General features: G+C 44.0%; 1 protein-coding gene across 4 annotated transcripts; it reads left to right on the top strand.

Annotated features, from left to right (window-relative positions):
* The first annotated feature begins 63 nt into the window (after nt 1–63).
* On the top strand, nt 64–25,130 carry S100PBP (S100P binding protein). 4 transcript variants are annotated; one of them, XM_054011921.1, is made up of 8 exons: nt 85–140; nt 2,461–2,566; nt 6,307–7,733; nt 8,068–8,162; nt 9,088–9,194; nt 17,913–18,012; nt 19,370–19,560; nt 24,933–24,962. In XM_054011921.1, the coding sequence occupies exons 3-7, from the start codon at nt 6,468–6,470 to the stop codon at nt 19,512–19,514; spliced, it is 1,713 nt and encodes a 570-aa protein (XP_053867896.1). In that variant the 5' UTR covers nt 85–140; nt 2,461–2,566; nt 6,307–6,467; the 3' UTR covers nt 19,515–19,560; nt 24,933–24,962. The 4 variants fall into 4 exon arrangements, with proteins under 4 accessions (XP_053867898.1, XP_053867899.1, XP_053867897.1 ...); XM_054011923.1 differs by lacking the exons at nt 2,461–2,566; nt 24,933–24,962 and adding an exon at nt 25,041–25,130 and having other exon boundaries at nt 64–140; XM_054011924.1 differs by lacking the exons at nt 2,461–2,566; nt 19,370–19,560; nt 24,933–24,962 and adding an exon at nt 25,041–25,129 and having other exon boundaries at nt 64–140.
* The last annotated feature ends 666 nt before the right edge of the window (nt 25,131–25,796 follow it).

Below are 25,796 nucleotides of genomic sequence, written 5' to 3'. Positions count from 1 at the left end.
AGCGCGTCGATTGGGGGGGCGTGGCCTCGCGGCGGGCGGGGGCGGAGCCTGTGATGCCCTTCCCACCCATCCCCCCGAGCAGCAGCTCGCGTTAGTTAGTCGCGACTCGAGCCCCGGGGTCGCGTCTGGATTGGCGGCGGGTGAGTGAGTCTCCCCCGAGTGGGGGGAGAGCGAGCGAGTTCTGACGGGGGGGGGGCCCTGCCCCCCACGTGGGCTGAGACGGGGGGCCCTGCCCCCAACTGCCCCTGCCCCCCACGTGGGCTGAGACGGGGGGCCCTGACTCCAACTGCCCCTGCCCTCCCACGTGGGCTGTGACCCCAACTGCCCCCCCCCCGGTGGGCTGAGACGGGGGGCCCTGACTCCAACTGCCCCTCCCTCTGGGTGGGCTGTGACTGGGCAGGGCCCTGACCCCCAACTGCCTACCTTCCCCTGCCCCCCCCCCCCCCCGGTGGGCTGTGACTGGTTCCAGGAGTTGGAGGAGCCTACGGCTTAACCCTGAAAGAGAGTGGACCCCCCCAAGAAGGGCTGTCGCACTGAAGGAGTTCCTCCCAGGGACCGTGGGGAGCTGAGAGAGCACAGGCCTGTGAGTCCGGGACCACTTGGGAACAGCGTGGAGATGGTGTATAGCCATCTCCTGAAGAAGCAACAAAGAGTCTGGTGGCACCTTATAGACTAACAGATGTATTGGAGCATAAGCTTTCGTGGGTGAATACCCACTTCATCAGACACATGTAATGGAAATTTCCAGAGGCAGGTATAAATATGCAGGCAAGAGTCAGTCTGGAGGTTAGTTCAATCAGGGAGGGTGAGGCCCTCTTCTAGCAGTTGGGGTGTGAACTTTGGTGTTCACACCTCAACTGCTAGAAGAGGGCCTCACCCTCCCTGATTGAACTAACCTCATTATCTGCAGACTGACTCTTGCCTGCATATTTATTTATATATTTATACCTGCCTCTGGAAATTTCCATTACATGCTTCTGACGAGTGGGCATTCACCCACGAAAGCTTATGTTCCAATACATCTGTTAGTCTATAAGGTGCCACAGGACTCTTAGTCTGGATCTGTAAAAAGCAACAAACATGGCTACCCCTCTGATACTTGACTCCTTAAGGACATTGTAGAGCTGTGCAGAGAGAGGGGCCAGGCAGCTGGAAGCGAGTTCCTCTGGGCTGGCTTGGGGCACAGGGGGAGGGCCAGAGCCCTGGCTCTGGGCTCCCCTCCCCCCAAGATGGACTTGGCTGAATGTCACTGATTTCTGTGCTAACAAGTTCTGTTCTACACTGTGTTCCTGTCGACTAATAAGCCTTCTGTTTTACCTACTGAGAGTCACGACTGACTGCGGAGTTGGGGTCCTGGGCCCTCTGGCTTCCTGCAGGAGTGGGCTGTGACCGGGGGGCCCCGACCCCAGCCTGCCCTCCCAGGTGGGATGTGATGAGGGTTCCCTACCACAACTGCCCCCTCCAGATGGGCTGTAATGGGGGAGAAAGGGGTCCTGACCTCTTGTCCCCTACTGAGGTGAACTTTGGGTGGGAGGGTGCAGCCAAGAATAATACATATTAAGTATATTTAAGTTATAGACTGAAATATAAATATTAATTAATGTTGGGTCACGGGGCCTACAAGTTGAGGCCTGTCACATTTTCTTAGCCATGTTAGTCCTCAGGCCTTAGGAGGGTTGGCATAAGTAGGTGACCCAGGAATAACCCTGTACCAGTGAAATTACAAGGTTACTGTAAAGAATGTGCCAGTGGGGGGTGATAGGGAAAATATACCACAGTGTACTTGTCTAGACCGTGAGGCACCCAATTGTAACATCATGAGAAATTCTGCAGGTTACCATGGGAACTAGTTTACAGAGATGCATAATGAGAGTAAGGGGAACTAAGGGATAGCCAATGAGAAATGAGGTGCCCCTAAATTAGTGGGATGTGGAAGTATGAATGAGGAAAAAGGGGTTGGAACCCTTATGCATATGTATGAGCCTTCGTGTGTGTAAGCATAAAAGGTGTGCCAAAGAAGAGGCGAGACGCTAGGATGGCAACCACTGGTGGTGGTGGTAGTAGTTGCTAGTCATAGGGCTAAACACTTCACACTTTTTCTCTGCCTGTTGTATTTTAGTGTTTGTGGGATTGTTCATTTGCTTAGTGGACTTGTTAATGAAGGGACTTGTAATAAATTGCAGTTGTTTCTTATGTGCTTCTAGCATCGTTTATTCTAATGATACTGATGATAATATTTCCTGATGCTGTAGCCCTCAGGAGACCAAACCTTCATTGACCATTGTGGTCTAAGTGATTGATTAATATAAATTGATTAACCACCAATCCATTAATAAGGCTACAAGGTGCCCCGCCCACTCCCCAGTCAGATCCCACCTCTAAAGGGCTCTGACTGGGGCGGTACTGCCTCCTGGTACTCCCTCTCCCTTCCTGATTGCCCTCAAATGCCCATTCCTTTAGGGTCTGGCTTGAAGGAAGACTCCTCTCCCTCTACCTTGTAAGTGGGGAGTTGCCCATCACAGCAGAGATTGCCTGTGAGGATGGGAAGCACTGCCCACCTAAGTAGGTAAGTGATCAACCCACTGGTGCCCTCCTCCAGTGGGGTGTTATCCATCAAGTGTGGTTCGGCCTCTGGCACCAACTGCCACATACACTTAGAGAGGAAGGGGGGTAGAGAGCTGAACATTCTTCTGAATTCCCCGCTTAATGAGAGAGCCCCCAAAATGGAGTAGCAGAGGAATTTCCCCATCCCCTGATATTAGTGTAGGAGATACAGATTTCCCTTTAAAGAGGTGAAGAGGGAGCTGGGGTGGGAGATGTACAAGCCAAGAATTGCCTAGTTATCCCAGCACTGGAAGTGAGTGGAAACTGGTTGTGTGCGTGGGGGGGAGGTGTCCTTTTTTGTGAATTTCTGCGTAAGAAATGGATTGGGTAATGTAAGAGAGAGGTGTTCCCTTGGGTGGACTCTAGAAACAGGAAATAAACATGAATGTGATATGTATACCTTGAGGCTGCCTTTAGAAATGAGAATAAAGCTGGCAGAAGGAGAGGTGGAAAACCAGGTATTTCATTGGAAGAAGTCAGAGGAAAGGCTCAACAAAAATGAATGATGACGAAGTAGGTGCTGTTCAGGTGAAAGGAAAACTAAAAAGGGAGAAGATGTAGTCTATAAAATGTGCTAGGTTAAAAAATAAGTAGAAATTAGGCTAAATATGGAGGAGTATGAAAAATAGAGCTTGTTAGTGTGAGTAAAAGTTAGAGATAAGTTGGAGATAGTAAGATGGGGAAAATGGAAAGTAGCAAGGACATGACCTAGGGTTATGTTGCGGTTATAACTGGTTTTAGCAGCCATTCTTAATGGGTGTTTTTGAGAATCTGGAATGTTTTGTTAAAATGCTATCTATACTGATAGCATGGAAAGGAAATTGGTGCAGGTATTTATTTAAATATTCTGTAATGTAAAGAGCCAATAAAGAGGAGGCAGAATGTGAATATGGTAATAGGTTTAATGTTAATTAGTATCTTAATAAGTTACAAAAGGAGTAGTCTTGCTAACTTGGGGGAACTCCAATGAACACCAAAAGCATACAATTAGGTTACCTGATTATAAAGCTATATTTCATTTTGTTGTCAGTAGGCTGATCAGCTCATATACTCACATTCAAAGATGGAATGGTGTAATTGTAGTACCTGCCTATATATCTTTTCTTATGGTTTTCTTATTTTCTTATGGGTTTGATTATTTGTTTTATTATACTAGGTTTATAGATTTTTATATTAGAGTATTTTTGGCTGTAACGCAAGGGACCTACAGGCCACATCCTGTATGCTGAGCTAAGGTAAAGTTACTGTACATATGTTTGAGACCTTTCACCTAAATAGGTGGTGATAAGCTAAACCGTAAGGTCCATATATGGTTGCGACCTTTAACATAAAGGATGCATTGAAGCAGGTTGGTATAGGGGAGCTACCTAAGTTCATACGCTCTTTAAACTTAACAGGTACACCACAAAGAACTTGGAAATAACCGGGTAGGACAGAAATAACAAATGTGAGAATGAGCTAATGTCACTAATATATATCCGGGGTCGGCAACCTTTCAGAAGTGGTGTGCAGAGTCTTCATTTATTCACTCTAATTTAAGGTTTCGCGTGCCAGTAATACATTTTAACGTTTTTAGAAGGTATCTTTCTATAAGTCTATAATATCTAACTAAACTATTGTTGTATGTAAAGTAAATAAGGTTTTTAAAATGTTTAAGAAGTTTCATTTAAAATTAAATTAAAATGCAGAGCCCCCCCCCGGACCGGTGGCCAGGACTCGGGCAGTGTGAGTGCCACTGAAAATCAGCTTGCGTGCTGCCTTTGGCATGCGTGCCATAGGTTGCCTACCCCTATTATATATGTATGTCATCAGTACGTACAAACATACCAGCCTATGGAGCAAGTGTACCCTGGCATTTTGTGGGTGAGGAAACTAAGTTTGGACATAGAAGGAAGGCTCAAGTGCTCAAGCTCGGTAAGAGGGGTGATCCACTATGCCAAGGAGGCTTCTTCGTTAGTTTATTATCCTTTTGTTTATTGTTCTGTTTTAAGTCTGTGAGTTAAACTCTGTTAGCTTCTTTAGTCTTCTATAGCTCTTAGCTCTTTAGCTTCTCCTAAGCTCTGCACCTCCCACTCAAGAATTGAGGAACCTGGACCTGAACTCTCTTGGCATACCAGAGGCAAGGCTGGTCCTTTGTCTCATACCAGGTTATCAAGGAAGGGTGTGAGTAAAATAATCAAAAGCTTTATAGTGTATAATATCTCATGTATCTCTAGAACAATGTCATTGCCTTTGTAACTCTGATTATTTTACCATTTGATTACTGTTTGATTACTATTCCATTTATCGCAATAAAAGTCTTTAAAGCTACATTTGTCTCAGTGTGAGCGTCTTTGTTGTACATCCCAAGTGTCCTTGCAGACTCTGTGTAGCCTGACTCTGGGACAAGAACCTTATTGTCTTCTGATCAGATTAATTGGTGAGCCTATAACCCATATTATCTAAAATAAGAATATTACTTCCTTAAATCAGGCAACATTGTCTGCCATCCATCTTGGGCATTGAGAAACCTGGACCATCAGACTCATTTGGCATGCCAGAGGCAGGGTTGGTCCTTTGTCTTTCACCACCAGGTCTTAAGGAAGGGTGTAAGTATGCGAATCTAAGAGCATATACAAAGAATGATATCGCAGATATCCCCCATACTGGATTATTCCTGTTTGATTACGTGGCTCAGAGCTTTTCTGGCTTTATTACTGATCCTAATAAAAATCACTGCTTTGCTTTGACCTCCGTGTGAGTGTCTTGGCTATACCCCTTGAGATTCCTGACAAGAAATTGAACTCATTGGTTTTAGTTCCGTGTAGCCTGATTCTGGGACAAGAACCTTAGTACTTCTGATCAACTGAACAAGTATTATTACCTATTAATAGGATCAGGTAACATTATAATATTATTTTAACCTTTTTGTTTGTCCGTTTTCTTATTTAAAAATGGTATAATGCTATCTCACTGGAGAGGGAGGAAAGGTTTGAGGCTTCATTCAATATGCAAACTGCTCTATGATCCTTGAATGAAAGAAGCTATGAAAACATACAATATTTCTTTATGCAGTCTTTTGGGGGGTGTCTTATACTGATTCATGTCAACAGCTTCAAAGAAGACAGCATGCAGTGGTCACGGTGTTCATGATTTACACTCTATTAGTGCTGGCTAATATAGCTGTTGAAATTAGACCTCTGACTTGTGAGCCCTCTCTATGTGGGGGATTGCTCATTAGCATGTCTGGCTTACTGGCTCTAATTCTCTAGCTGACGTTTGAGTAGCTTGAGCAGACTCACTCTGTTATAACCTTTAATAACGTTTATTTAAGTCAGAATAGCCAGGAGTGAAGGCCATGGAAGCCAGGTATCTTCAGACATTGGGCCACTTGCTCCAAGGGTGGATGCTGATAGGCTCTTCCCTTGCTGCTGCCTCAGGAAGGACTAAATTTAAGAGAAACAACAGAGGCAAAATATGTACGACACTTTTCTTTAAAGGTTAGGCAGCAGAATGCCCTAGATTTCAAAGTGACTAGTATTTCTAAAGTGGATCAGTCACAGGACAAGTGTAAGCTATCTTGGACCAAGTGAAAATCCAACACTTCACTTGCCCAGGGAGGAGAGGTGTACATCTCTCTTTCCAGAGAAGGACAGAGGGGACTGAGAAGGAAGTAGCTGAGAGACATTCCTTTAGTTCACTTATGTTGTTTTCTCTTTGCAGGCAAGTGGGATCCATCCTGTGACTGACTGACACTTTCTGGAAGAGTGAAGCACGTTCTAGGCTGATTAGAGGCTCAGCAAACACTGGTACCTCTTCTGCCCTGGCTTCTAGTGGCCAAGCAGAAGCAGTGAGGTCACTTAAATATAGAGACCAACGGCCTCATGGAAGACAGCTCTCCGCATTCCTTTGGGCTTGGTGTATATCATAATCATAAAGTGACACTTGTTAACGATATAATCCCCAGGACTAAAAGGCCCTTAGACTTGCTGGAGGAGGATGAGCCCCTGCAATCAGATGCTAAGAAACGGCGCCACTTGAGTCATTATTGTAGCACTCCATGTCCATCCAAGAAACTATCACTGTGCTCCCCAGACTCTGCCTGCTTCCTGGGCTCCTCTGGTTGTCTGGATGATACTGAGCTGGAGAACATTGTCATCCGAGTTAGTCTTCCAGAAGACCGTGTGGTAGCCCTTTCTGTGAATACAGCCCGATGTTTTGATGATAGTGAGCCCGATGACTCTTTGCTGGAACCCTCAGATGATGAACAAGGGAACTCTCCCTTCAATTACACTGAGGAAGAGTGTAGGGAAATGTTAGCAGATGATTGCTTAGGAGATGACCAGAACTCCACTGGAGAGAGTGCTTTAGTGAATCAAGAGGTATGGGGACAAAGTGAGAAGGAAGTGAGTAGCAACTGTAATTTGGCATCAGTCCCCCCGGAAGGCACAGAGACATCATTCAGGACCATAGATGAGTTAGTAAGTAACGAGTCTCTATCTCAGACTGGCTCTTCAGTTAATCCTGGATATTTTCAAATTCTTGAGGATGAAACAGCTAATTCTGAGGGTGAAGAATGCTTGAATGTGGACTGCTTGAAATCAAATCAAGTCACTTGTACACTTGACTGTGATCTTCAGGGGCCTCTAAATCTTTCCCCAACTGATGCAGATTCAGTAGATCCGCCAAAAGGGAATGATGTCTTGGAGGAAACTGGTGAAAAAGCTTCACAAGTAATAAGAGATGACCATCTACAAAATGCAAGCAAACAAAGTATAGAGTATGATGAAATCAGTTCTAATAGCTTGGTTGTTGAAGAGTCCCTTGAGTGCCTGGCTTCTAAAGAGCACCACAGTGGGGGCCTGGATAGTGTGGAAAAGCTGCCATCAGAAATCAAAGAATCATCTCCCTTCTCTGATGCACACATTAAAACTTCTACGTACTCTCCTGACCCTGCCTGTGGTCAAAGTAAGGACAAAGTGGAGAATCCAGCACCTGTACTGCTACTGCATTCGGAAACCTCTAATGTCGTCCTAAATCAGGACCCTTCCAGAGGAACAGACAGTGGATTATCAGGGACCTTTGGCTCCCAAAAGGAAGATTTGAGCAGGCAATCCACATCTGTTGAAGAATCGTCAGACAATCTTAAAGTAACAACACACACCTCTGTCTCTTTACTCTTATAAAGCAGCCTTGGCTAAGTATTTTTAAAAGTATTTTGTTAAACATTTCACTTTTAAACATTTTAATCTTTCAACAAAGCCATAAGCGTGTGAAGCAGACCAAATGGACAGTAGGGTGGATGGGTCAGACATGTTTTTATTTAAACATTATAATTCAGTTGTCGGTAGTGCTATCAGGGTGCATACATGGGTTTGCAGCCTTGCGCAGTAAGTAAGCTTTTCTATAGGAAAATAATGCATCTTAATGGACACAGGAGTGTCTTTTTGTCAGGCTAATCCTCTTTCTCCTCCTCCTCTCCAGTTAAACTCTGTAGTGTTAGACCAGAACTGTGGGGAAGACCGTACCTGTGGGAAGAAGCTAGGCAAAGTCATTCCTGTGCCACAGGTGGAAGAAAGGTAACATGTTCTGCATACTTTAGCTCAGCAGTGCTCACACCGGACTGTGAAGCACTTGCTGGGGATCTAGAGAGCTGGCTGCTCACGTGGTAATACACGTCTCATTTCCACTTGCTAAATTGCAAGTAAATTTATGTAATGCCCTGTTAGGTAACATTTTCCATGTAAGCGATTGCTGTAGTTGTCACAAGGGTTACTTGTGAATGGGAGGGGAGGTGATCCAAGCTGTCCTGAGTCTGAGAGGGCATGTCTGAGACACTATTAGGATGTAGTTCATATTATGAATGTGTGAGAACCCCTGGTGTGGTCACTGTTCCCCTTTATCCCTGTGGTTTCCAGCAGATGGCAGCAACAATACAGCCGACCAAAGATAGGGAAGCATGTTAATTGTCAAAGCGGGCAGCATGCAGTGCTGTTGTAGCCCTGTCGGTCCCAGGATATTAGAGACAAGGTGGGCGAGATAATATTTTTTTATTTAGCAGAGTTGGTCCAATAAAAAGATATTACCTCACCCACCTTGTCTCTTTAAAGCAGGCAGTCTGTGAGATGGGGAAAGATGCTGACATGATCTTCTCTTACTCCTAGATTTGCTACTCCCTTCCCTCCACCTGCTTCAGCTCTGAGTCTCACTCCAATCAGACTTTGTGGTGATTCCTGCCATTGTCATTCCTCAACTTTCCATATTTTCACTGCTAATGGACAAGCATCCCCTCCTCCCACAGGCTGAGAGCAGACTCGTCAGCTGTCCTGCTCCTAGGAGTGGCTTGCCAGATCTCCTTCTTACAACTAGTGTGTCCAAAAGAATAGTGCTATAAGGAACTTCTGTCTGTATTCGCCACACAGGGAATCATGGTGCTGTTTGTTACATGGAGCCTTGCTTGACAGGTGCTTCAGAAAAATTAACTTTCTTTTTCTTTTTTTAAAGACCAAAACAACGGATATGCATTTCTGAAGCAGAACTTGAGCAAAAGAAGCATATTTATATCCAATGTGTGCGTGCCCATGTAAAGAATTCCTCGGATCCTACACCAGGTAACATACAGGAAGGATTGGGATGGGGTGTTGGGAAGAGGGGAAGGCACAGACCAAATCAAAAGGGCCAAATTTTGTTAGTTTGCATTCAGCAAAGTTGTTTCAGATATTATAATTTTTTTAGGCAGCAATAAGAATGTCGCCTGCTCCACTTATGGAGACTATGGGGTCCAATCAGTGTTCCCTCTAATTTTTCCCACGGATGTGCAGAATTTTATGTGCACTGATATGGAGGTGATGTGTGACACATCATCTCCATATTGGTGCACATAACAAAATTCATGTGGCGGGGGTGGGGCTGTGGGGTTTGGAGTGTGGGAGGGGCTCAGTGCTGGGGCAGAGGGTTGGGGTGTGGGGTGTGTGGGAGGGGTCCAGCTGGGGGTGCAGGCTCCGGGGTGGGGCTGGGGATGAGGGATTTGGGGTGCAGGCTGCCCTGGGGCTACGGTAGGGAGAGAGACTCCTCCCAGCCCTCTCTCCCCACAGCAGCACTTGGGCTGGGGGGAGAGGCGCCCCTCCTCACCGTGGCAGATCCGAGGTTGGGGCCTCAAGCCCTGGCACCTCTCCCACAGCTGTGGCAGATCCAGGTTGGGGCTGGGGAAGAGGCATCTCTTCTCCTGAGCTCCTGCACGGTGCTTAATAGGCCACTGCAGGCCGCACAGCTTAGAGGGAACTTAGGGTCCAATATGTAACCACCCCTGCTTTGGGACTACCTCAGAAGCAGTTTCTCTGCCTGTGATGTCTGGGATAGACAAGGAGTTTGAGGCACATGCTGAAAGTTGTGTGGTAAATGCAGGTACACTGTCAAAAATTGGCACTTTGGGCAGTGAGGGCATTGCACTTATAAATTGGCCATAAAATGCAAAATGAGAGAGGGAGACCTGGGCTCTTGTCTCTGGTGGTGCTTAGGATGGGAGGCCATTCTTTCCAGCCGGCAGCATAGAACTTAAAATTGTGAAACCTTTAACTTCCGTGTCAAGTAGTAAGACTTGAAATTCCTGCTAATACCTTCCAGGCCTCTTAGGCTGTGCCCCTCTCAGATCAATCCTACAAAAGCTCTTGCTGGCAGAGGTTAAAGGAGAATCTCCACATAAAGAGCAAACATAATATTAGATGAAGAGCCACACCTGAAGGAATTGTGGGTGGAACTGAGAAACTCGGAGGTTAAAGATGGCCCTAGCGGCTTACAAAGATGGCCTCCAACTGTGTTCATTTGTCAGGCTTTTCAGGGGTTTGGTAACTGTCCTTTCTTGAGAGTTTCAAGAAACTGACAGTTGTGCCGCTGCTCACATGGAGACGCCGCTTCTCTGGGCCGTGCAAACAGCTGCATAGCCACGGGGCGGCTTTCCAGTCTGTGAATATAGCATAAGTAATGCAGAGGGGACTGTGCGAGGAAAGCTAATTACGACCCGTTTTCTCCTCCTTTCAAATTAAAAATGCAAGGCATATGTTCTGAGTCGGAGCAAATCAGGCAGGGGCCTGGTGAACGAGGCTGGCGGGTGAAATGGAAGATCCGTTTCACTGAGGAAGAATGTTATGTGTGATCTTTTTGCTTCTCAGTGGAAATGTCTATTGTTCCCAATAACTTTAGGCTTGGAATGTAGCGTGACAGGTAGGAGGGTTTTTTCCAGTTGGGTCACATAAAAACCTTCTCAGTTGATTGGGTTTAATTCTGAGTGGTGCCTTTCTCCATGCACCTATTATCCCTGTGAGAATTTATAATCCAACCCTGTCAAGGAGCTACAGGACACGTATTATAGCTGTGAGTAATTCTTCCAGGAATCTAGGCCAGGAAGCCCACCAGCTCTGTGCCTGTCCACTGCCTCTTGCTGGGAAGGGGTAACAAAACAGGTGACTGAAAGTAATACCTCGTTATGCCACCACTTTGGTTAGGCTTTTTTTTTTGTATTGTAGGCTGTCACTTGCACTTGGGTAGCATAGCATTTAACTTCATTTTCACACTCTTCTGCATAATCTCCCCCACACTTCTCTGTTGTAGCATATCCCGTATCATTCGTATGTTGCCTGTTTTGATTGTAAGCTAGTTTGGGGCAGGGACTTTGTCTTTTTACCTGTCTGTATAGCACCTAGCAGAGTATTATACAAATACAACTTTTCTATGCTCGTGTTGGTGGCTTTTGTGGGCTAAACCACTTAAAGGTAACAGCTGCACTAACTGCCAACCATTCAGTCTTTATGGATATTGGATAGTTTGGAAGGAGTCCATTTTCTGAGCGAACTTTCCCCTGTCTGGCAAAGTGAACTGACCCAGGGCAGAATAAACCTGTGGCTTTGGGTGTATGCATATCCTCCAAGAACTAGGGAATAGAATATTTCCGATGAAATAGATTTGTTTCCAGCTTTCCACATGAATCTAAATGCTGCAGAGGCTGTGTTCTAGCGGATGTAAAATTGTGATGTGATTTGAACATCTGTTTCCAAATGACTGGTTGAAACTGTCCATAATTGACCACAAAGAAATTTGCCAGCTGACCGCTAGCTTAGTATTCAAACTTCATATTGCTCTTCATTCAACCATAAATAGAATCAAATCCTTCTTGATGAGAGCCTCGTGGATTCTGTTTGGTCCAGAATCATTTGTCACTAGTGATGAGGCTCCCTATTTTCATAACCGGAAGTGACTATTATTGTGGCTCTTGGCATTGAATGTTCACCCAGTATTGTTACTTCGTCTTGGTCTAGGAGAGAGAGAATACAGAATAGCTGAGAACCCCTATTTTTTTTTTTTTTAAGGGCAGGTGAAGAACAAATTTAGTGGGGAGTTTTTTCCTCTCCCTCTATATATCCTTCTCTTGCTTTTTGCAACATTGTTCACTAAATGTGCCTTTGCAGGATATTGACATCATAATTGTGCATATTGAATAGTGCTTGCACCACCTGCAGCGCAGACAACTTTCATGGCATCATGAGATAAGGGGCAAAAAACAAGGGAGATGTCATGCTAGGCGTCTACTACAGGCCACCTAACCAGGTGGAAGAGGTGGATGAGGCTTTTTTCAAGCAACTAACAAAATCATCCAAAGCCCAAGATTTGGTGGTGATGGGGGACTTCAACTATCCGGATATATGTTGGGAAAATAACACAGCGGGGAACAGACTATCCAACAAATTCTTGGACTGCATTGGAGACAACTTTTTATTTCAGAAGGTTGAAAAAGCTACTAGGGGGGAAGCTGTTCTAGACTTGATTTTAACAAATAGGGAGGAACTCGTTGAGAATGTGAAAGTAGAAGGCAGCCTGGGTGAAAGTGATCATGAAATCATAGACTTTGCAATTCTAAGGAAGGGTAGAAGGGAGAACAGCAAAATAGAGACAATGGATTTCAGGAAGGCAGATTTTGGGAAGCTCAGAGAGCTGATAGGTAAGGTCCCATGGGAATCAAGACTGAGGGGAAAAACAACTGAGGAGAGTTGGCAGTTTTTCAAAGGGACACTATTAAGGGCCCAAAAGCAAGCTATTCCGCTGGTTAGGAAAGATAGAAAATGTGGCAAAAGACCACCTTGGCTTAACCACGAGATCTTGCACGATCTAAAAAATAAAAAGGAGTCATATAAAAAATGGAAACTAGGACAGATTACAAAGGATGAATATAGGCAAACAACACAGGAATGCAGGGGCAAGATTAGAAAGGCAAAGGCACAAAATGAGCTCAAACTAGCTACGGGAATAAAAGGAAACAAGAAGACTTTTTATCAATACATTAGAAGCAAGAGGAAGACCAAAGACAGGGTAGGCCCACTGCTTAGTGAAGAGGGAGAAACAGTAACAGGAAACTTGGAAATGGCAGAGATGCTTAATGACTTCTTTGTTTCGGTCTTCACCGAGAAGTCTGAAGGAATGCCTAACATAGTGAATGCTAATGGGAAGGGGGTAGGTTTAGCGGATAAAATAAAAAAAGAACAAGTTAAACATCACTTAGAAAAGTTAGATGCCTGCAAGTCACCCGGGCCTGATGAAATGCATCCTAGAATACTCAAGGAGCTAATAGAGGAGGTATCTGAGCCTCTAGCTATTATCTTTGGAAAGTCATGGGAGACGGGAGAGATTCCAGAAGACTGGAAAAGGGCAAATATAGTGCCCATCTATAAAAAGGGAAATAAAAACAACCCAGGTAACTACAGACCAGTTAGTTTAACTTCTGTGCCAGGGAAGATAATGGAGCAAGTAATTAAGGAAATCGTCTGCCAACACTTGGAAGGTGGTAAGGTGATAGGGAATAGCCAGCATGGATTTGTGAAGAACAAATCATGTCAAACCAATCTGATAGCTTTCTTTGATAGGATAACGAGCCTTGTGGATAAGGGTGAAGCGGTGGATGTGGTATACCTAGACTTTAGTAAGGCATTTGATACGGTCTCGCATGATATTCTTATCGATAAACTAGGCAAATACAAATTAGATGGGGCTACTATAAGGTGGGTGCATAACTGGCTGGATAATCGTACTCAGAGAGTTGTTATTAATGGTTCCCAATCCTGCTGGAAAGGCGTAACGAGTGGGGTACCGCAGGGGTCTGTTTTGGGACCGGCTCTGTTCAATATCTTCATCAACGACTTAGATATTGGCATAGAAAGTACGCTTATTAAGTTTGCGGATGATACCAAACTGGGAGGGATTGCAACTACTTTGGAGGACAGGGTCATAATTCAAAATGATCTGGACAAATTGGAGAAATGGTCTGAGTTAAACAGGATGAAGTTTAACAAAGACAAATGCAAAGTGCTCCACTTAGGAAGGAAAAATCAATTTCACACATACAGAATGGGAAAAGACTGTCTAGGAAGGAGTACGGCAGAAAGGGATCTAGGGGTTATAGTGGACCACAAGCTAAATATGAGTCAACAGTGTGATGCTGTTGCAAAAAAAGCAAACATGATTCTGGGATGCATTAACAGGTGTGTTGTGAGCAAGACACGAGAAGTCATTCTTCCGCTCTACTCTGCTCTGGTTAGGCCTCAGCTGGAGTATTGTGTCCAGTTCTGGGCGCCGCATTTTAAAAAAGATGTGGAGAAACTGGAAAGGGTCCAAAGAAGAGCAACAAGAATGATTAAAGGTCTTGAGAACATGACCTATGAAGGAAGGCTGAAAGAATTGGGTTTGTTTAGTTTGGAAAAGAGAAGACTGAGAGGGGACATGATAGCAGTTTTCAGGTATATAAAAGGGTGTCATAAGGAGGAGGGAGAGAACTTGTTCACCTTAGCCTCTAAGGATAGAACCAGAAACAATGGGTTTAAACTGCAGCAAGGGAGGTCTAGATTGGACATTAGGAAAAAGTTCCTAACTGTCAGGGTGGTTAAACACTGGAACAAATTGCCTAGGGAGGTTGTGGAATCTCCGTCTCTGGAGATATTTAAGAGTAGGTTAGATAAATGTCTATTAGGGATGGTCTAGGCAGTATTTGGTCCTGCCATGCGGGCAGGGGACTGGACTCGATGACCTCTCGAGGTCCCTTCCAGTCCTAGAATCTATGAATCTATGAATCATGTGGACTCTCTTCAGACTTGTGAGCTGTTTGGTACCTGGAAAGCAATACTAGCTCTTCCAATTTGGTATCTAATAGCTTCTTTCCTTAAGAGCTCCTCTGCTAATAAAACTGTACCAGGAGTTCTGTCCAAGGGCAGATTGACACAGCATGTTAGATATACAGGGCTGCCTCCACTTGGAGGTGATCTGTTTATCTCCTCTCTAGAAATGCATAATTTGCATTGTAATGCTTCCCAGCTCGATCATGCAATTGGCAGCCTGGCAAAGACGTGATGAAGCTGGATCCTCTGGGGCAGAGAGAGAGGAGGCAACTTGTGAAGTGCCATAGGGAACTGTGAAGACCTGATTTTATTTAATACCTTTAATTTATGAAGGTTAGCTATCTTTATTAAATACAGTGTTGCAGACAAGGAGGATTAAGTAATCCAAGGGACCTAAGGGCAGAGGTTAAGTGGGTTCTTCTGATTTCCCTGATGCTCTTGGATATAAAGTATGGGGGAGTGGTCTTCTAGGGAGAGCATCTATGGTGTGGGCTGAGCTTTCCTGAAGGGAGGAATCCTAATCACAACCACATCTGGGAAGAAGGCTTGAACTGGTTCTTTCAAACAAACAACAAAACCCCACCCAAACCCATAATAAATTCAGATCCTGGGAAGGGGGATGAGTTTGGACTTGTATGGGCTCTGTTTGTACAGCAGGTTGGGAAAAGTGCCTGCTGACAATGAGACTTAGATGGTGTTTGGGGTAGGGGAAGCTTCTGGGAGTCAGTGTTCAATGGTAGCATCACCTCCATCCCTCCTCTCCCCTCCCCCAAGCCAATGCCAGTGTGAAAGCAGAGGCTTCTCTAGTGGGAAGCCAAATGCAACAAATAAGGGGGTGGTATATATATATATATATATATATTTTTTTTTTTAAAGGGAAGTTCAAGACTAGTGACCAGACTTTCAAAAGAGCTCAACATCCAGAAGCTCCCACTGAGAACAGTTGGAGACTCTTGGTATCTAAATGAGAGCTCAGCCCTTACAAACATCTGAAAGTAAATGTATAGCTTCTCCCTGTCGTGCTATTCTGGGGGGATGGGGATGGGAATATATCTGTCGGCGAAGGGAAATAACTCCATGGTCAGGGAACAGACCTGGGAGTTGAGATCCAAGTTTTATTCTTGACTCTCATGCAGACTGACCATGGCAAGTCACTTCATCTCTGTGCCTCCCTTCCCCTTTCTCCGTCTGTAGATAGTGATGACAATTTTTATTGTTGAGCTCATTGGATTAAATAGTGCTAGACACGCCAAGTATTTGAAGAGTCCAAACATTCCAAGGAGACCAGATGCTGCTAAAGAGGTGCAAGGGATTATTTCTACTGTACAGCATTGGTTCTCCACTGTGATCTAAGAACCATTGGTAGTCTGGAGAATTGGCAAGTTACATGGTGTTGGCTCTCATTTTCAGCGGCTAAAAGCAGCTACAAATCTTAATGTTACTCTTCTAGGGAAACAATTGCTGTGGTTGCCAATGGAAAGGGGAGTAGCTTATGTTTTTGTAAATGGGTGGGAGAAATGTCCATAAAACATCTTAATGTGCTCCACGCTATGACACTTTTGAGATGCTCTGCTGTAGGGAAAAACCCTGCACTGGCCCTGAGAGAGTGAGGGATGAACGGAAGAACCTTATGGAAAAGATCAATCACCAATTTCTGTCTTATAAATAAAACTGCGGTCCTGATTCTGACCTTTTCTTCTGGCTTTACATCACGCTGGGGTAAAGCAGAAGGGAAGCCAGCTGAACAGACTATTGCATTCCCCTAATCTGCGGCTGGTGTGCAGAAGACTTAACAGCTCTACACCAGTCTTCTGTTACTGCCCCAATGTACTAGGGCTTTCGACGGGTAGGGAGATCTGGCCAGAGTGCCTCTGCGCTCTGTCCCCAGCAGCTGAGAACAGAAAACAGATCCAAGTTACATCAGCCCTACTGGCACAAGGTTTGGGGTTGGGGGATGGCATAAAGCTGGCATGACTGAAATTGTCAGGTGCCCTGGTGTAGAAAAAGTAAGAACTTGTGGGAAGTTGCTAAAGATAGATAAACTGGAAGAAACCACAACTCTTCCAGTGACTTCTAATCTAAATGGATTGAAAGGATGAGTTGCTGTCTGGACTGAACAGCTCTGCAACATGTTCATGGTGGGTATCTGCATGTTGTTAGCCCTCTTGATGCTTTGCGTTTCTCCCTAAACAGTAATGGCTGAACACAGACCATGGACTTTCAAATAGTCATCTTTAGGAAGTGCGCTGTAAAACTGAATGGCCTCTTGTCAGACTCTGAACTGGTCACTTCAGACAGAAGCTGATGCTCCAGTGGGTGAAGGAGAGGTGCGGCCAGTCTACATAGATGCACTCAGTAGACAGTCACTTCCTGTGGAATGAAGAAGTGTCTCACGTAGAACCACTCCTAGTGTTAGCAACATGACTGCAGTAGCAAGATGGAAGAATACCTGCGTTCATGTTGGTTGAGGGGGGGCACTGTTTTCTGTTGGTAGCAACATCATAACAATGGACTTCTGCTGTAGTGTGCATCACAAGTAGTGTACAGTATGGAGTCTCAGCCTGCATTACCAGATACTGAAGTGAGGAGTGGGCAAGAGTATAAGCATTGCAGATATGATCTGAGCTATTTTGTGACCTGGACATGAAGACTCATGTATCTTGCCAAACCATCTGTCGCATTCTCTTGCCAAGGATTCATGGTGTGAGGCCTTTGGAGAACTACTGTATCTACTGAAAGGGCTTGTTCTGTGCAGTAGGTAACACTGCTGTATGATGATGTTACATCCTTTTCAGATGTAAGTGATTGTGGACAAGGATGTCTTTTGCTACACTCTGATTATAGACATGGGCAAATGGATCCTTGCAGTGGGCCGTCACTGCAGTGAGGAGCTGAGTCCGCTACTTGGAAAGCATCATAGCAAGTAATATCCTACTCATGTCAGTAGCAGGTGTCTGCTTCCAGGGAAATGTTGCATAAGTGTCCCTGAAAATGGACATGTGTAGACCTCTTGTCTTTCTGGTAGACTGTTTGTCCCTTGGTGTAAGATCTGTCTTGAGGACCAGGAGCAACATTAAGAGCTGAGGCCAGAGTTCCCTTGCTGCTGCTGTCTTTTTTCCAGCCTCATGTAGCATGCTTGATCTCCCATTAACTACTTACTTTGCTGAATTGCAGATGCATTAAATGAGTTGTACGCTCTGATGAATAAGGTTGCCAGCAGGGAGTACCGAACCCAGGACCGCAGATGGCAACATCCATCAGACCTCACCATGAGGTATGGTATCAAATGTTTGTAAGGAGGGAAGGGAGCAGAGGAAAGCCCCTTTTACAATGGAAAATGAAACAGACTATACAAAATAACTTGTTCAGGACCTTATTTCTGTTGGAGATGTTTTGTTTTGTCTTTTTTTTAAATTCACTGTAAGAATATGAAGTAGGTAAGGCCTGAACACTGACCTTGGTTTGAAATTGTTATAACTTGAGAAGGAAGGTCTCCTGGATTCTAAATATCTATTCAGAATGTAATGCTCACCAGAAGTGCCTGACTGACACTGTTGGAAGCAAAGCTTCAAGCCAAGTCAAGGTGACAGCACAAGTGTCTGGTAACACTGTTTCTGTGTTATCTTGCCAGTGTAACACTTACTTTGAATTTTGTTCCCCCACCCCCCATCTCCAACTCTTCAGAGAGGCTCCCAACACAGGAGCGAGTTGTGATGGTGACCTGTAATATGGACACCAGTCTTTGAGGACTGAAACTGCCAGGCCACGTTGCTGTTTTAGGCCTGTTTAATCATGATAACTTGTGTTGAACCACTGTTGTAGAACTGAAAAGCTGTTGGTGTGAATTTCCGGAGGCAGACAGATGCTCCTTCTCCTAAATAACTATATTGATAGTTAATTTTTTTGTAAGCGTGACCCCCACCCAGTGTCTCATGGTTCCCCAGATGGCTCTGCAGTTAATAAATATTATTTCCTAGCTATGTTGATATATCTGCCCAGACCAAATGAAAAGACTCAAGAGAAGCCAACTCTGCTATGTGCAGAAGGGGGAAGGCAGCATCTGACAGCTAATATGGAAAAGCTTTGTTTTCCTGCATCTGCAAGTGTGTTGCAAACAAGTTAACGAAAATGGAATTGGGTTGTGGGAATTTTTTTGATTTGTTTTATTTTAAGCCATTGTAGGAAGTATTTTTGAGGGTTTTTGTTTGAACAAAGCCAGCAGTTTTTTCAGAATATGCTAGAGCCAAGAAATGGTAATATTTGCATGACAACAGCTCCTTCTGTGGGAATTTACTTCTCATTTAACTGTCCTGAACTGAGCAACCTTCAGACTTCTCTGGCAGGCCATGGAGAGACAGATCTTAGCAAGGAGGGTAACAGAAAGCACTAGATAATGCTCCTAGAAGGACTCTTCTTGTACTCTACTACTGTATTTACCATGGCAGCGTGGCAAGATAATTTTCTTTTAAAAATTTTGGCAATAGAAAAGTGTCTGCAGACTGCAAGTGCCATGGGACAAAGGAAGGCGTTTGCAAATTAGCCACTGTTCCTGCTGCTCTTGTATGCGTGTTCCTACACACCATATTTGCCTTAATTATTCTGTTACCTTTATTCCCCTTCTGTTCTTGCAGAAAATACCCAAGGTTCTCCAAGAAACCCACCCAAAAGTGCAGCCTTAAGCAATGGGTGAGCCGGAACTTGGCCCACCACCGTCGCTTCCGGGACATTCCTGACCACTTCCAGCGTAGCTCTGTCACAGCATCCTCCAATGTCTGAGCTACTCGTTACTGAGGGAGTGTGCTCTGTTTTTTCTCCATTTAAAGTTAGTTTTTAATTGTCCTGTAGCTTAGCTGTTTGTCTCTTGATTGTTTGATCTATGGATTGTTCTGTTTTTTAATAAGGCCAGTTTGAGGATTTTGCGTGTCTTTGTTTTGGAGACCTTCAGAACCTCCTTTTAAATACAGGTTAAATATGTGATCTGTTCAGTACAGGTAACTCTTTGTAGCATTTCTTATCAGTATTTTCCTTTGAAATAAAAGCAAGCTTTCCAGAGAGCAGCTGACAAGCAAAGGTATCCCCACTCTGCAAAAGGAAGTCACACCTAACAAGAAATCTAATGGATATACTGTTCAGTTACAGGAGATGGATGATGCAATTTAGAATGGAAATCTTTTTGCCAGAGCCTGAGCTCAGAACAAAGCTTTTAAGTTTTTTTAGAGCAACTGCTAGGTTCCCTTTGGACACCATTCATGTTGGAATCACCTGTGTGGTCGGTGTCCTTTTTATGAAGGTTGACAAAGGCAGTGTTCTGGGTTGACACATCAAGTTGGCATAAATTAAGAGGCAATTGGAGAACAGCCTGTTTTTCCCCATTCCTCAAATTTACGTGCCTCCCTTGTTTGTCATCTTCAGTTATAGCTTTTCTTTGTAAAACGTTACATGTAGATTTGCACTTTGTTGATAGTGTTTATAAATAATTTGCACTTTCTAAATGTCTCTTGTTTTTGATGCTACCTTGTGTGTGTGTGTGTGTGTGTGTGTGAGCAGACCCTTTCCTGTCCCCTGCCCTTTCTTGCAATGTAGTTTCCTACCCATGTTTTAGGAAGAACAGCAACTGTAACTAAATGAGCCAATGTGCTCTAGTTGGAGAGCTGGTTTGATGCTCTGAAGTGAAGACAGTAGAGAGATAGGAACCAACAGCAAGGAGAGAACTTGTAGCTTCCGCCATATACTGAATAGCAGCCTTGATGTGAATGCTTCTTTAGTCACTTACCTATTTTCTGGTGAGTCCACATTGGCTCTTCTGCTGCACACAGCCTTTCTTGGACCCTATCAACAGTTAAGTGGGTGTGTTCTGGTCTCGTGTCCCCTTACGATAAACAAATTCTTCAAGGAGGCTTTTTATTTTTTTTAAAGGGCAAGTTAACCAAGATAGCCTGGGTCACTGCCGTGAAGAAAGCTGAAGCTTTCATGACCACCCTATCTAGCAAGTGCCAGAACAAAGGGCTGCTGGACTGGCACCTCCCTTCCTTGTAGGATGAGGCGAAGTGAATGATTAACAACGACCTCCTTACCTGCTCTTGGCTCATCAGTTATCTCAGTGTAAATAGCAGATTTGCTTATTGCTTTGCATGGTGTAGTTCTAACCTAGTCCCTGGGGCAGAACACCACCACGTTGTAAAATCGACAAGTGAAAAATGAAGATCATTTATTGAACTGAATACATTTATTATTTCCATCTAGGTATTTATAGAAATTTAAAGTGACACGTATCTCATACAAACTACTTCAGGGACTTTAAAAAGCTTAACAAACAAATGTGGAGCAGCTGGCAGAGCAGCTCTCTGTGCCTCAGGAGTAGGACTTCATATTGCCTTATTTGTTGTCTCAGTATGGTATACGAGGCCCGGGCTTAGCTAGCATCACTTATCGCCATTCCTCCACAAAAGACCTGTCTTGTAGTAGCTGTGGATTGAGGAATGGGACTTATTCCATAATTTGTCAGTTGTGTGGTAGTAAGTACATACATAGGAATCCCATTGTCACTAGGCACATCCCATAGTTCTCTGTAGCTTTGGCAGCTTAACTAGGAGGAGGAGGAAAAGTAGTTCCTTGTAGCTAAAATCAACTTCCCTGAGAAGGAGCAACTCAACCACTGCAATGTTAGATTCTCTCAGTGGACTCTCTAGCCTCAAACACATACTCAAACTGCCTTTAAACCTCCACCTATGCTTGCTCTTCTTGTTCTTGCTAGTTACTTACCCCTCTAAACAAAAACTCGACTGTTGTGTGAGTGGGTGGGGAGACCATCCTTTTATAAAACTCCTAATGGAAGAGATCACCTCAAATATGCAAGAGTACACTTCTGTTCCACATCCCTTAACCAATGTTTGTCCAGCCATGAGTGTTTGCTTCAGGCAGGTTTTCTTTCTTTTAGTTACATGGAAGATGCTGAATGAAAACTAGAATTTATTAATACTTTCTCATTTAAAATGTATCAGTGTAGTCCATGGTAGCTTTGTGTGTTACAGTAGTTCTTTTCTACTGTATTAAAAGACCATTAAGCACGGGCTGTATAACTGTTTCACCTAAATGATCTATGTAAAGCATTTACAAAGCAATCCATCAACAATGGGTGACAAAATGTTTCTTGAGTACAGTACATGGAGTAATAGCAACATGGAGTCAACTTCACGCCCTGATTTTCTCTGGCAGCTGACAGGAAAAATGACAAGAGCGAAGCATTGAACAAGTCAGAACCATTTGGCAAATCTCACAAGGGCTCTCCCCTTTTTATCAGATTTTCTCGTGGCAGCTTTGGCTAATGTAATTTTAAAAAATAGCCCTGTGCCCAGGTTTTCTTTCAGTGTCTCTCTCTGTGTTCATGTACTATATTTTACCCTTGTGTCGCACCTTTCAATTTTGGATCTCTAGGAGCTTAACAGTTTACTCACCTTAGTAATCATTGTTTTATAAGTGCAGTGACTGTGGCACAGAGAGGTTAAGTCACACCGTGAGTCAACAGTGGAGCTCGGAATGGGACCTAGGGTTGCCTGACTCCTAGCCCCCTGCTCTAACTTCTATATACTGCATTTGTTAATGAAAGAGAACATTTTGCCTGCCACCGTGGAGTCCCAGGAAGGCTATTATAAGGGTGTGTCAATTTGCCACTAGTCTGTAAATGCTGAGGTGGGAGTGTGCCCAATTTTTAAGGCTATGTCAACCGCTGAAACACGCATCTTTTAGAAAACCTCTCCAATCAGAAGTATCCCAAAACCAAAATAGCATCTCTTGTGATTTTAGCACTCTAAATCCTACTTGTTGGGAGCCTTGCATAGACTGGGAAAGTAATATCACTTGGCAGCTACTGATTGGGGAGGCGAGATTGTTAGCACCATTCTTACAGTGGCCATTGTCTTGTAAGCCGGCGAGTCCCAGGTATTTATTTGGCTGTGCATCTCGAAAGGGAGTTATTTGTGCGTGGTCCTAAAAGACATCCCTGTGCTGAGGATTTTGTCGCTAAAGCCTACCTGTTCCTATTACTTGTATAATAAAGAAGGGGCAGGGGCTCTCGGATTAATCTTTTTCTAGGGTGTTTGGAAAAGAAAGCAAGAGGAAGTAGTGTCCATAGTAATACGGGTTAAATTGCAGAGCACATTCCCTTTGCAAAGGCACGTCCGCTAATACTACTTCCCCCAAAAGGCTAAGAAGTAGCGTTGGGTTAGCCGATGTTGTTGGAGTCAGGCTGAGACTGGCACAGCTGGGATGCTTCCGCCCCATCTCAACAAGTGATTGATTGTTAGTGACTATCAGCCATGGCACTTCAGAGCTGGGGCAGGGGGTGGGAAGGACACAAGCCGTTCTGTTAGACAGTGGATGATTAGATGCTGTGCTCCTTTTATGCATAAAGATTTCCAAAAAGATTGTTCATGCCAGCCCTCTTAGGGTTCATGTTTCTCTTGTAAAGCGGCTATTAAACTATACACAGCAGTCAGGAGACTATATTGGTCTTTTCTTAAAGCAGTGATTCTATTACCAGTTAGCCATGCAGAGAACATGAAATGGCTCTGAACAAGAAACACACTGCAAGGTCTTTCACTGGAGAAGATGGTGGTGTCTGTACAGTATGTGCTGTGTCTAGGGCTGGCTCTGCTGGGCTGGAGAAGAGTAGGTGGATGTGGGGACTTCCTTCCGAATCTGTGTTTTGTGATCTTAATGTTTCTCCCACGTGCACTGGAGCTGCCACAGGGCAGCTTTGCATTTTCTACAGACTCCAGGTTCACAGACAGTCTTATTGCTAAAGACTTCATTCTTCAACATAACTGTACATACTGTACCTCAGCGGTGCTGCAAGAGCAGAAAAAGAGAGATTGTGTATGTAATGCTCATGGCAGGACAAATTACATATTCACTTCTGGAATATAGGTAGGGACCTTATTACTGTCTATTTCCACTGTGGTAGTGCCCAGTAGCCTCAATGAGGATTGGAGTAGTCCATTGTGCTATCCCCCCCTTCCCCCCCACAAAGATCTGAGCCCTGTGATTAAATGTTTTACAACTTCAATTCTAGTAAGAGTATTCACCATTGTGTTGCACTCTTAATAGCAAAAGCAAGACAATAATGACCCCAAAAGCTAACAAACTACAAGTTCTAGCCGTTCTCTTCTCTCTCAGCAGTTGATTGGAGCTTCCTGCCAAATCTTTTTGTGGCAGTGTAATTTTAAAAGGACAGACATAAAATGTGCACTAGAACCTGACGTAAAAGTTGATAAACTCCCTCCTTTAACCACTCACTTCCCTATAGTTTAAAAGTCAAGGGAATCTGATCTGATTTAAGGGCATGTACTGTAATGTCAGTTACAGCAGCTGAGAAAGGGGTATTGTTGATATAAATACATTGTTTAACAATTGGTTGCATCAAGTGAGTTTCTCCTTATCAGTTTAAAAGGACAGTGATATGCTGAAAAGTGTAAAATGGCATCACGAGGTTCCGTCATTGTGTGTCTGTGTGGCTCCACATCAGACTCATTCAGCTTGAAAGGAAAAAGATGGCTGTTCTAGCTGCCAGCCCTGTGACTCCATCTGGGATCCGAAATTCAAGCTGTGCCTTTCCTGGCTCTGTCCCGAATTATAAAGGTTCTGCAGTTGGAACTTAGTTAAACAGAACTGATGGTGATGCCTGAGCCAGAATGGAGTCCAGCTCACTTTCTCATAGGTGGGTGGGCTAAGAGAACTAAACAGTAAGGAAATGCTTATTTTAGTCTGTATGGTCAGTGGATATAACTGAATTCACAGCAGGGGGAGAGCCATGGAGAAAGTAGATGACTTTTTAATATCGTGATTTTGTCGATCAGAATGTTGCTTTAACAAACAAGGAAAATTCACCACATGTAGATAGTTTGCCTGTCTGTTAGTGGTCTCTATACAGGCAAATCGATGATAGTTTAGGACATTGTGATAGTAAGCCTTATTGCAAATCTGGAGGAAATTACTTATGGCACAACACGCAGAATAAACTCCATTCCCTCTTTGTCTGCTAGGAACTGAAATCTGCCGATACATACGGTGCCCACATTGTATATATCTGAAATGCGTGTGCTGCTGTGATACACACTTTTGAATGACTTGACCTTTAATATCTTAGGCAAATACTAGAATTAACAATCTGTTTCTCCCCATTCACATCTCCTCCAGGAAGTTACCACCAGCTGAGATTCTACAAACACTTTCAGGCATGTAGGTGTGTTCTCCTCTAATTCACTGTCTGTTTAAAATGCATAAATGTTCTAATTTTTCTTAAAGGAATGAGGGAACCGAGTTTGTGCTGTTTCTTAGCGTATGGGGAAGTCACTGAGAAGTTGATGGCAGTTACGGTTGTGAATTGGAAGGACGCCCTGCATTGAAGTGTTTATTCCACATCGCCCTCTGTGGTACAGTTTCATGGAACCTCATGTGGGGGGAATATATTGACTAAATTAGTGTCTATAAGCACAGGGTTATTGTGCTTTTACGAAATAAAGCAAGTGGTGCTTAACTTTAGACATACACTGGCCCGGAGGTAGTTTTCTCTTATTCCTTTATTGTGCACTTCGACTATGCATAGTTGGTTCCTGGAAATCAGTTGAATTAGTCTCCAGCGACTGCACACCATCCGCAGAGCCATTTGGATGTTTGTTTTGTTTTGTTTTTTATGTTTAGTGGAAAATCACTTATTGCGGGGCTCTTTAGAATCCCTTCACTCTAGTGCACGCCGGCTTGCTCCTTAGTATACCGCAAAAACAACACTTTGCAAGCAAAATCACACTGGAAAATCTGGGCATCCTTTAAGTGATTGCAGATCATACACTTCTTTTTTTTTAATGCTTGTTTGTTTCTTAATGCAATGTCTTTCCTGATTAAGAGTAAAATTTTCAATAGTGCCTGAGTGACTTAGATGGCTACATTCCATTTTCAACAGTGACAAGTGCTTAGGAGCCTAAATTACATTGAATGAGACTTGGGCTTCTAAGCCCCTAAGTTGCTTTTGAAAATGGGTAAAATTTTCAAAAGGGCCTATAT

Source organism: Malaclemys terrapin, chromosome 22 (assembly GCF_027887155.1).
Source record: "Malaclemys terrapin pileata isolate rMalTer1 chromosome 22, rMalTer1.hap1, whole genome shotgun sequence".
Classification (NCBI taxonomy): domain Eukaryota; kingdom Metazoa; phylum Chordata; order Testudines; family Emydidae; genus Malaclemys; species Malaclemys terrapin.
The sequence above is the reverse complement of the archived record's forward strand: the minus strand, read 5'-3'. Positions and strand labels throughout refer to the sequence as shown.

Coding starts and splice junctions, on each gene's coding strand:
- S100PBP (XM_054011923.1), top strand. CDS start 6,468: ATGGAAGACAGCTCTCCGCATTCCTTTGGGCTTGGTGTATATCATAAT. Junction 8,163..9,087: donor GTGCCACAGGTGGAAGAAAG/GTAACATGTTCT, acceptor CTTTTTTTAAAG/ACCAAAACAACGGATATGCA. Junction 9,195..17,912: donor TTCCTCGGATCCTACACCAG/GTAACATACAGG, acceptor GCTGAATTGCAG/ATGCATTAAATGAGTTGTAC.